This window comes from Thalia democratica, chromosome 6 (assembly GCF_965202585.1).
Source record: "Thalia democratica chromosome 6, ktThaDemo2.hap1.1, whole genome shotgun sequence".
Lineage (NCBI taxonomy): Eukaryota > Metazoa > Chordata > Thaliacea > Salpida > Salpidae > Thalia > Thalia democratica.
Window position 1 is genome coordinate 1,566,729 of NC_139170.1, and position 13,292 is coordinate 1,580,020.

At 21.6% G+C, this 13,292-nt stretch overlaps 1 protein-coding gene across 1 annotated transcript in view; it reads right to left on the minus strand.

Moving 5' to 3' along the window:
* LOC145838047 (protein spinster homolog 1-like) overlaps positions 1-13,292 on the minus strand; it is a 42,051-nt gene that overhangs the window by 8,729 nt on the left and 20,030 nt on the right. The window contains exon 2 of the mRNA XM_082945575.1: positions 610-676. Coding sequence (XP_082801701.1) covers positions 610-676 — 67 coding nt within the window. The remainder of the gene's footprint in view (positions 1-609; positions 677-13,292) is intronic.

Here is a 13,292-nt window from a genome sequence, read left to right on the forward strand (position 1 = left end):
CCTAAAATGTGTTCACATTTAAACTACTGATGATAAAAAGAAACTAATACTTTAAAAACATGGAAAGTAATGTTTCTGTTCCTCCATAGATTAAATGTATTATTTGAAGTTATATTTTAATACTTTATAATCTTTATAGTACAAATAATAAGAAAGGATGTTATTGAATTTAACATGAAACTTAAATATTTGTACAAAAGAAAATTATAAGTATTAGCCGACAAAATAAGCTTTGAAACTGATTTTTTTAATTGATATGCAAAAAAATTTTTAAACTTAGCTTAATTGTATACAAACAAACTTTACATTTTCAACAAGAAAGATTATTTTAAGCTGTATTGTATTTTACAGACTATTCTTTTTGTTTAAACAGTTTTTTGTTTATTCAAAATGTTTTTTTTGTTCTTATTATATTTGAACAAAGACTGTCAACAAACAACTAGCGTTTTTTGTATGAAATAAAAAAAAAGGTGATACATTAATAATAATACTCCGAAAAGATAACACTATATAATATATATATACAAAAACAAACCCTTAATGCCCAGTACTAAATATTTTTTATCATTTTATATATATATATATACATATATATATCAAAAAACAAACCCTAAGAGCCCAGTGCCAACTACCAAATATTTTCTCCATACCGCTTCCAGCGACATAACCCAATCCACTGTTAAAATTTAAATTTTCAAACTAACTAAACAATAATCAGTTTTAACGAAATAAAATATTAAATTTTTGTAATAAATACTTAAAATGGGCGGGTCTAACCTTTTAATTTTAAGTATTTAAATGCAGTTTTTCTGTTTATAAAAAAGTAAGCAACCAAAAATAATAAGTATTAAATGTAACTTTAATATTTTCACTTATACAATTGGTCCTCATAATACTTGCTACTAGTTCTATAAATATAAATTTTCTGTTTTGTGGTAGAGTTTTTGAAGCTTATAAAATTTTAAATTAATACAATGTTAAATAGATGCAAAAGTCGAAAAACAGATAGTAAAAGTGATAGTTATAAATTAAAGTACTTGTACAAAAAAAAGCTAGTAACTATTTACAGTGTTAAATTGTTTAATATTATACAATATATTATGTTTTATATTGAATATTCAAAAAATATATATTAAGTTATATCTAATCTTATCATTTTTTTTTTTAATAATTGGAAGTAGGTGCTACTAAGTGTTATAAACAAAAACGTTTTGATTAGATTATTTTTCTTGGTATGTTTTGGAGTATTAATTCAAAACAGGATATATACATACAACTTTTATTAAGTATGACACTATATTGTTTCTCAAACTAAATAAATATATTATTTTGTTACTAATTATTGGAAATATATTTTCCTACCAAACATATAAAGTGTTTTTTTTTTTAGAAAAATTTTTTTTTCATATATCAAAGTTTTGTCTTTAGTAATCAATACGACATACATTCTAAAAAGACGTCGGTCTAATATAAGTTAATAAAATATTTGTAATAACAATATACAATATTGATTTTAAATGATTTTTTATTCAATTGTACCGTTGCTTATGTAAATTACTTTTTAAACTATTATTTGTTTGTCTGAAAAAGCCAACAAAACCTACTTACTAATATAGCTGGATAAAATGTTAACTTATTGTATACAATTTTTCAAAAAAATATAATTGTTTGCTTTATTAAATCATTCAAACTATTTTAAGTTGAGCTTAGCAACAAGAATACAAAATTTCAAAAGAAAATTTGAACTACCAAAAATGAATAAAAACATCAAAGAGACTTTGGGTAGTTAAAAACATCATAAAACTTAAATTATCTTCTCATCTTTTGGAAAGTTAACAGCTGTAAGTATTAATGGCCTATTTAAATATTAATGGTTTGAACACTTTAAAGTTTTTATAGCGACTTCAAAGTAATAGGGCATATGTATGGTTTTCTAAAATGCACTAAAAACTTTAAACATACTCTTCACTTCAAGTTACAGCTGTTTTGTTTTAGTTTAAAAAGTTGTTTATTAAACTATTGATTACTTTATGGTACTTTATATTTCATGCCCTTTTACTATGAAAAATTTTAAAATTTAGTTTAAATAATTTAGTTTATAAATTATTTTATTCTATATTCCTGTATGTATTTATAAATGACCCAGTTTCAATATGAGTTATTTCGAAATTAACTATAAATTAAAACAGTTATAACAATTTTTGATTGTTATTTTTCAAGTAACTTGTAAAATTTAAAAAAATACTTAACTATAATTCAGTCAAAAATTTTAATTACTTTAGGATAAATTTAGCAGTTGAAGATTTTGTTTTTATTCTATGATGTATACTTTTTTTTGAGTTTAATATTTTGAAATTAAAAAGTTTTATTCATCTTAAACTAGCGTCGGATAAATCTAGGAACTTAAGACGTTTTAAAATTAATCATTTTTTTTAACCTTTAACTACTTTTTTTGGTGATTTATATACTTTTTTGAATCTAAAAACTTACTCCTTCTAATACAGAGTAGTTTATATTTATTGCAGTATATTTTGAACTTTAAACAACTTAAGTTTTTTTCTGTTATTTTTCAATGATTTACAAACGTTTTCAAAGTCAATATTTCATAAGTTGATGGTACAACTCTACACAGGGTACAACAAGATATCAGTTCAAACATTACGACTGATAAAAAGTTACTTATTAACTCAGTGTACCATGCATATACGTGTTGCATTCATATGTCAACCCTTCAACATGCCGTTATGACGTCATAAAAGCAAATGTTGTATGCAAATGTTAAACATTTTGATATGGGATTAAGAAAATATACATTATATAAAAATTAAACAAAAAAGTCTGGGTTTTTCAAAATAACTCTATGGTTATTTTAATAGTGGATTAAGAAACTAAAAAATATATAAAAACTAAACAAGAAACTATGGATTTTTGAAACTAACTTTATAACTACTTTGAAGACAGGATAAGAATATTTTATATGATATATTGCTAACTTTAAAAGAAAAAATATAGATATTTAAGAACTAAATTAAATATTGTAAGTTTAAATATTTTTACTAAAACTTTGTCTGTTGAAGTTTTTATTAAGTTAAGTTGACTTTTAAAATAAAGTTTTGATAGGTTGTTTGTAATGGCTGACTTTAAAAAGGTTATTATTATTACTAAAAACCAATGTTGTTTTAAAGCTAAACTTTGTTTTTTTAATACACAAAGTAGTGTTAATATTGGACAACTTTATATTAAACTTCTTTAAATAAATATTTAAAGAAAAATATTTTAACATCATAAAACTTTAATGAAAACTTTCTGCTTTAACTATCAAGTTACTAGTATAACATAGTTATCTATATTAATAAAAAAATATACAACAATTTTTTTTCTGTATTTACTTATTTAGTATGTTAGACTGAAATTGTTTTTAATATATGTTTAGTAAAACACAATATAAAATAAAAACAAACTTACAAACCTCAAAGATGCACAAATAATTTTTACATTATTTTTTATGACGTAACAATACAGTGGCAAAGTGGTAACATGGAATCACTGCGTGCAAAAAACAATTAGTCTCACATTGTGACGTCATAATTAACATACTTATGACATCATACCGAGACATAATTGGGCTTTGCACATAGCGAATCTGCTAATTTATTTTTAATTATTAATTTTTATTTCAGGTAAACGTTTTTTTTTTTGAAGCATTTTGTAAAATATTTTTCTCTGACTTTTACTGTGTCTACTAAAAATTTTAAAAAAAATAAATGTTTTTGTTTATAAGTTGCTAACAAATAACAAAATAACTTATCTTTTCTAAATGAATAAACTTTTCTTTTGAACATTTTCTGGTTTTAAAATCAACTTTGTTGGAAAATACTTGAGTAGACTTTTTTACATTTAGTTTCAGAAATTCTAGGAAAAAGTTATTAAAAGAAAGAACTCAAGGAAATAGTTCAAAAAAATTCCTTGAAAAAGCTGCTCAACAAAACAAAAGAAAACAAGAACTGTTTTATGAAAAATTCAAGTATTACTTCACAACAGCAGAAAGAAATTCTTTGTCAACAATTAAAACGAAAATTATTTTTGCTACGTGTTTTTAGCACAAAAAACAACAAATAAAAATTAAAACAAAAGTTAAATAAGTATTTCAAAGGTCAAGCAAACACAAAAAATAATCTAAACTTATTTAACATTAATGTTTGAAGTAATAAACCTAATTTAATAAAACAAAAACAACTAAAGCAACTTAAATTCAAAATTTTTTCAAAATATTGAGTTTAATAAATATTTTTAAATTTTTAGTTAAAATAAAATATAACATCTAGCTAAAACCAGAATTTCTACTTATCATTAAATTCCAATTAAGACATATGTTTAGGTTATTAAGATAATTTAGTTTTAATTACATTTCTAGTTAATTAAAGGGAAAACGAAAATTATACCTAAAAATGAAATAAATTAAAGAAACAAAAAAAGAAAGGTTAAACATATTTTTGTTCAATGTTTATATCCTAGAAACATTTTTACAAGTTATAAAACTTTAAACAACATACAAAATCAGTTTTATAATTTAAATATTAGTTTATAACTCTTTTTTTTTCCGAAAATTACTAGAAAAACATAATTCAATACTTCCCGTTCGATAGGTAAAACTTTAGAAATAAAAAATTTTTCAACGCACATTTGGAATTTTTTTGAATTTAAAACAAACAAAAACACAAAACGAATCAAATATATTCCCATGTGAACATACGAGTAATAAATTGCTAACTCCCAAAAGATTACAAATACAAAATGTTAAAAATTATTTTTCGTGGAATAAAAAGTATAATATTACAAGAAAATATCATAAAAACATATATAATATTATTTTTTCAATTTTTAATTTAAACGATCTATGAAAGAATATTTGTCTCATCTATAGTCTTAGTAAACCAGTAATAAGGATCTATCAACATTTCTATGAATTTCCCTTTTAAAAATTGAATATTTGAAACTTTATATTTTTTAATAGAAATTAAAGAAGATCATTGATATTCATGTTGATGAATAAGTGATGGAAATATTCATTTATAATATTAACGTTTTATATACAGTTTGATATAGCTACAAACTTGACAGTTATTTATGAGTAAGTCCAAACATATTTTATAATGCTAAATAGAACCCTAACTAGCGGGACTTATGATAACATGAACTAGATGACATAATCGGTGCAACTTTAAATATTTTTTGATTAACCGTTTATAATACTTTTTTTTAAGCTTAATTGAAATACACAACAAAAAGTTGAATGAATAAATTTCACACTTTACAATAAAATTGTGTGAATATTAATATATTTAGCAAATATTTTTTAACATAAACGACTGTACTATATTCTAATGGTATATTAGTATAAAAATTTCAAGACACACTCTACGCACTACACATTTCGAATGCAACGTGTCATTCTTTCAAATCAGAGTTCTCTATGACGTCACAGTCATACGTGAAACCGGATAAATCAAAAAGCAATCAATCTGCTATCTGATACAACTCTAAGTAGTCTAAACTTTATAGTTTTTGCAATTTTTTAGATTAGTGTTATAATTTACTATTTATAAGTATATATTTAAAAAAATGAATGTACTATTTATAAATTTCTTAAAATTTTTTTTAAAGCGTGGTAGATAAAAGCACAAAAAAATTTGAAGTTCATTAAGAACTGATTGCAACTTTAGTAATCTATGTATTTGTATGCTATAAATATATATTTAGCGTATTCGTTAGCTTAAATGTAAATTTTATATTTCTGCTAAACTAAAAATTGTTAGTAAACGTAATTTATAACCAAAATTAAACCACTTAAAACTTGTGTTTTGTCATTTTTATTTTCTTGGTAAATAAGCTTCTCATATTGCAAAAAAAAAACTATTATTTGTACGCCTTAAATATAAAATATATTACAAAGTTAGATTTTAAAACTTTACTATTATAAACATTTCATTGAATAATTTACGATTATTTTTATTGTGTACCACAATACTAATATTTTTAGTGGTTTGTTGAAAAAATTTGTTATACTAGCTTCAAAGTGATTACTACCTTGTACTCTTGTCTTGAAAAATTTTACTAAATTTATTTTTTTTAATAAAAAGTAACAGAAAATTTTAAGTAACTATATAGAATTTTTTCTGATTATTTTTTATGCATAGTTTTTTATAAAAACTGTTTTACTGAAGTTTTTTTTATACTTTGGATAATTATTACTTAAAATTATTATATTGATTGTTATTGATAAATAATTAACGTTTTTTGTAAAAAAAAAAACTAAAAAAAGTATTACTGTAACATAGCTAATTAAAGTTTTTTACTAAGTGTCGGAAATAAATTTTAAGCAAAAAAAAAGGAAATTTCAAGCATTTTGTATCTTGCTGACGTCATTGATGCTCATCACTAATGCTTGGTAGTTTGTGAAATATATATACTTGGAATTATTTACAATTGATAATGTATATCAAAAGGAGGTAGACTATGATGTCAAATTTTGAAAAGTCGAAACACTTCGGCTATAAAACAATATTCATAATCACTAAATAAAACTTTGTGTAAAATAATTGTATGTTTTTATAAGTTTTAATTAAATAAAAATAAGATTAAATAAATTGTACATTTTGTCTTAATATTTAAGCTTTTTAAACGAAAAATATTATCTATTATTTTGTTTTGAGCAGTAAATGTTTACAAAAACTTTTTTACGTTTTAGGTAAAAACAATTATGTTTATTCAAAGTGTCTAATAAAATATGTTATAAATACTAAATTTTCTATTTTTATTCACAGCCAGTTTTATAAAATTTTGGACGCTTTTTCATAAGTATCTAAAAGTTTTAAAACTTAATTTTAAATTAAAATTTAGTTATAGAAATATATTGCTTTATTATTACTTAGTTATTCTTAGTGGTAAGAAACAATTGTATAGTAAGCATATTTTGAACTAAGTGTTTCACAGTTAAATAAGTAATTTGGCAGTAAATGCGAAGTAAAACAGCTAAACTTAAAACTAATAAACTAAGTGGTTAAATGAAACTTATATTTTCATTTCCTAGTTGAAATTAGTTAGTTTTATATATTTTTAAGATTCAACGAACATTTTTCAGCTTTATTTTAAAGTTTTAAAAAATAATTTAGTTTTTTTTTAAACTTTTAAGTAATTGTTTTTATAACTAAATAATTGAAATTTACTTCTACTATATTTAGCTCGCTTTATGGTATAATAAACTTTTTATTATTAGTTCGCGAGACTATAACTTTTCTTTCGTCTTTAAAAATTTCGTAAAGCTATTAGAGTCGTTTTAAAAAATTAAAATAATTTATAAAAAGAAAGAATTATACTAAGTAATCAACTCTGATAGAGTATGTATCAAAATTATAGGCTTCTTGTTATTGCAACAATCCAAAGTTTATTTAAAATCTTGTTATAAGTTTATTTTATAATATAAAGATATGTATCTAAATTTTACTGAAACTATGTTAAAAGAACAGAAAATTTTCAGTAATTTTTGTTGACAAATTTTAGTTTATGATATATAGTACTTGATGAATGAGTTTTAACTTAATATTCAAATTTAAAGTATGAATTTAAAAATTCTTTTTGCTCAATAAACCTAGTTTAACTTACTAAAAGTAAAGTTTGTTAATGTGACAACCAACTAGAGTAAATTTTACTGCATATTTGATTTCGGTACACAATTTTTAGCTCAGTTGAACTTGAACAGATTTCAACGCATTTTAAGTTTTAAGTAATTTTTGAATTTTTATGAGTTAAGTTGTTAAGTGAACAGTATACTTCAGCGGTGAATGCGAATAAATGAGCTAAAATAATAACTTAAAGAAAATCTTAAAATGCATTAAAAACTTTTTTTAAATAGATTTACAAACTTGGTTTAGTTTTAAATTATAATATAAAAACATCCATTTTGGTATCTTACTAAAAATTGTTATAAAAAAAAAATAATTTTAATCATTTACTATAATGTTTTACTATAAAAATTCTTCAGAAATTGACAAGTTAACTTGAAATTGAAATTTTGTCTTGAAATGCTATTTTTGCAAGTAGTAAATAATTAACTTAATTAGACTTTATAATTTTGTGACTTTATTACGAATTTGAAAATATTAAACTATTATTATACTTCAAAACGTATTTTTACCCATTGAATTTATCAAATTTTATTCGTTTGTTTACAATCAAAATTGTCATATTTAGTTTATTTTCTTCAAAATATATAAAAAACTAGTAAAACTTTGAAATTATTGGAATATTTCTGGTTTTTTAATAATTATATTAGTAACTACTAACATTAAACTCTTGTTTTTTACAAAAAAGAAAAAAAAATAACTGTAAGTTCAATGAAACGCTCAACTAAGTTGTTTTACAAACTGTTGTAGTTCAAATAAAAAGTAAAAAAAACTTTAAGCAGTTTGTTTCTTAGTGAAGTCGTAACAGCACACAACAAATTCTCGAAAAACTATGTATTAAATATTTTTTAGGTGATAATATGCTCTATGTTTTGAACATTGAACTCTTTCGACTCCTAACTTTAAGGACCATAAACTTGGTTAAATAGTAGTTTTTAAACGTAGAATTAGTTTGTTTCAATAAAAAACTTTTGTTGATTTTTAAATGAAACGATTAAATTGATTAATTTAAGTAAAATGTACACATTGTTTATATTATCTATAAAATTATATACAAGAAATCATAATTTTTTTTTATTAGTATTACTTTACTTAAATTTTTTTATAATTTTAAGTAAAATAATTATATAAAATTTAATTTAATATAACAGTATTGCTTTAGTTTAAGCAGTATAGATGATAATTTACTATTTAAATATACAGTCAATTTTATAAAATCTTATGTATATTTTAATTGTTATCGGAATTGATTAAACACTAAGTATTATTATGTTATATATAAAATTTGCTAAAAAAACATTTTTTTTTTTACTTTTTTTATATTTTTACATAAAAAAATATTTTATTAACAACGCAAAACTAGTTAAATGTCTTACGATTGCATTATTAATTTAGCACTATAATGCGTTATAATTAATTTAAACCAAAAACTTAATTTTAAAAACTTAAAAACTTTTGTGCTTAAATGTTTCAACAATGGTAAAAAAGTTAATTTAAAATGCGACAGTTTTTAATTTATAGTAAATGTTGTATAATATGTTATAATTTAATTTTAAATGCTGAAAACATTAAAAACAAGGTTATTGAAATTTGCAATAATTAAAAATTAAACACACATTTATCTATGATCCTAATTATCCCGTTACAGAGATGCTATTTTTGGGTAATATGGATTAGTAGAGTAGATTAGTACAACAATCAAAACAACACTTATATTTTATTTACATAAACTAAACAAGACAAAGATACAATTACATCACTCTATACGAGAACTAAAGTTAAACACACATGAAAACATTATTTCTTAAATCTAAGGTGTTTAAAATGCATTTTAACTTAAAGCACACTAATAACTGCCGAATGCTCTGCCGAAACTGCCGAAACTGCGACTGCAAGTAAATGCAAGTCAAATTCCGTTTTATAAGCACTAAAACAAATATAACTCCTAACAATAAAAAATGCTTGTTTTTTCAATACTGGAAGCACGTCACGAAATCTACGTAAAACAGTTTACAACATCCGCTTTTAAATAAGTTTGGAAAAGCTAGTTTTCAGTATAATAAAAAATAATTTGGAAAAGCTTTTATTATTACAAAAAATTACATATTTATTCACGAGCTTTAAAATATTAAAATGAATTGTTAGTTTTATTACATAATGATAAAAAAGTATGAGTTATATTTGCTTTTTTTTATTGTTTCTATTTGTGTTTTAAAGTTTTAGTCTTTTTTATGATTGCAAAAAAAAAAACAATTTAATAGTAAATTTGTTTATACAGGCACATGTTGTGATAAAAGTATTTTTGTATAATGAACTTTAAAAAGATTATCTAAGTAAAATATTGACCAAAGCTATAAATTAGATTGATGTTTATCATAGATTTATGCAACTTTAAGAAAAGTTGTTTAATAATTGTCATTAAAAGTTGTAAAAACTATAAGCTTAGACATATTATATTTGTTTTTAGTTGTACTAAATGTACCAAGCAACTTGAAAATGATCGTAAAATGAGCTTTGCTTAGATATAAATAAAAGAGATAAGTACATAAATACAGAAAAGGTGATTTTAAAATTTCGTTTGAGTTTTCCGATAAAAACTAAACTATTTGCTAAAGCGTTAAAAATCGACCAGCTTGAAATATTATTATGCGATGAAAAGTTACTACTGACGTCATTTTTATACAAAACAAATGCTAAAACAATTCGAACGTATATATTTGCATGTTTTTTGTTTAATAATAAATTTTTACTCTATAAATTAATTAACAGTATTATTTTAAAGTTGTATTTATACAACTAACAATTAGTTTTACCTGGTCTAGCTAATAAAGCACTTTTTGAATTTTATTTTTTAAAGAACAAAAAAGAAGTTCAGTATTAAACTTTAATATAAAAAATCGTTTTTTACATCAAATGATCAAGTACGTTTAAATGAAAATTAACGTTGTGCATAATCTCCAAGTTTTTAAAAAGTATACAAGTTTTCAAATATATCTTAATTCACATAATGTTAAAAAACTAAACAAAGCATCAAAGTACTTGTTTTTTTAAAAGTTTTATTATATTTATTGGTATTTGGTTTATTTTAAATTTTTTTCTCGTTATACTTTATACATAGTATATTAACATGCACAATATACAATGTTTATCAGAAATCTATGTTTTTAAAATCCTGGTATAAAATGCTAAAATAAAGCGAAATCACAAAAAATTATAAAATTATAGAACTAAATTTAATAAGTAGCATATAAGGTACATAAATACAACTTTTTATCCGAGCAAAAATACGTACTGTGCGTAAATTTGAATTTTGAGCTAAATTCTACTCTTTTAATAATAAATATTATAGTATACTTAGATTATTTGAGTTCATTACCTATAAAAAATAACCGTTTTTAAAAAAAAAAAATTACGTAAATTCTTAAATAACTAATGTAAATAATATATACTTGATGATAACTTTTTAGAAACTTATTTAATATTTTTAGTTAGTTATTCTATCATTAGATAGTACAAAGAAATAGTTTTTACGCGTTTTAAGAAATAAAGAACAAGTTTTTAAACTTTTAGCTTTGTGAGCGATTTTCTCTTAACGGCATGTACAAATGAAAACTACAAACCAAAACATTTCTCATTTTTATTTATATAGAAGTTGTTTTTAAACATTAATGTTTGTTTTATGAAACGAGGCCTTAAACAAAACATTTAAAAGTTTCAAAAACGCGACTAACAATTAGAAAACAGTATATAAATATTTTATTAAAAATTACAAATAAATTTAGTTTAATTTGAAATTTACTTTAAAAAATTTATTGTCTATCATAGTGTTTTAATTGTGTATGTGAACTTAGATTATTTACTAAAGCATAGTTGAAAAAAATACTTAAAAATAAAAACAAATGTTTGCACTTCATTCATTACTCATTATTTTTTGCATTTTATTTTCTAAATGCATTTTATCTGCAGATTATAAGCAAGTAAATTAATATTCGTAAAAGGTATTTTTTATAATTTTCGTCGCATTTTAAGATTTACTAAAAGTTAATGTTGTGTTTTGCTGACGTCATACAAAATGCAACAAATGATCGAATATTTGGTACATATGTATACTAAAACGTTTTATTTTATTGAATGCCCCACTTTTTGTAAAATTTCGCGAAATTTGAAGTCGTTTGACATAACGGCTAATAAACATTTCTATTAATAAGGTTTGAAGCAGAAACAAAATTATTTTAAAAGTTTATTATTTTCTTTTTTTTTAATTTAAACGAGAAAGCTTTAATCAGTTCAAATCCTAATAAATTAACATTTTGAAATGTCTTTAGTCATTATATATTAATTTTAGTTTTTTATATTCTTTAAAAGCCAAAGCAAGTATTTTAAAAATATAAAATTGTTGAATATAAGTAATCAATCTTTTGTTTTTAATTATTAAGAAGTATGTGAAATAAATTACTTTTATACTTGGTTAAAAACTGCTGATAGATATTTAAGCAAAGCTCTGTACTATTCAGTACAAAATATTATGTTTAACTTAGCTTTTATAGACTTTTAGGTTAAAATTTTTTTTAACAAATTTATTATAGCATTCTATTTAAACTAAAGAAATAAAATTGTAAACTTTTGAAACATTGTTGTAAAAATTTTTTGAACTTATTTTCTAATACAACCTAAAACAAACGTTTTAAAAGTAGTAAACTTAAAAGCCAAATAAACAAACCGTAACAGAGATTCTAATACTGAAACATATTTGGTTTCTTTTTCCAGTTTTTACATAGTTTTTGAAAAAAGTTTAGTTTTTATAAGAAAGCTTTTGTTTTAACAATCTTATGAATTCAATTTTTCATACAATTTTAAAGATTATTATACAATCGCAGTTTTGTGATTCAAAAACTGTTTCAAGCATTTAATACTCATAAAACTATTAGATATATTTAATTAAAATTTAAATTCAAAATTTGTTTTAAGGCATAGAGAAATAAACTTAAGTTTTTACTTATTCAAAAATTATTAGTAAAATTAAAGAACTATAGATAAAATTATGACCTACAATTCTCATATAATCTACATTAAACTTATTTGTTGTCATTTCTGAATAGATAAACATGGTTCAATAAGCACAATTTAATTTTTGTTTGTCTAAAAAAAATACGGTTTTTGATACTTTATCAATTTAATCATTCGGTAAGAGAAACAATTAGTCCCTACTGTGTAACAAAATGTTTTTTAAATTGCTCGCATAAAATTTTTGCATAGTTTACAAATTATACTCGTAGAATGCGTGTTAAAAATAACTATAAGTATGCATGTTGTTTTGTCTAATATAAATTTCGGGTTTTAAGCTGAATTTTATAATTTTTGGAGTAATATATATATATAGTATTTTGCTGACTTTACAGAAATTGTAATTATGAAATATTAAAAACTCAAATTTTCTACATTTACTTTTTCAAATACTAAAGGAATAAATAAACTAAACTTATTGATTGAATGTTAAAAACCCAATGTTTAAAATACTACATACCACTAATAATTTGTTATCAATGTATACTTTTGTATGAATACTTTTATTGATAAGTAAGGTATCAAAAATTTGGAAATTATTATTTT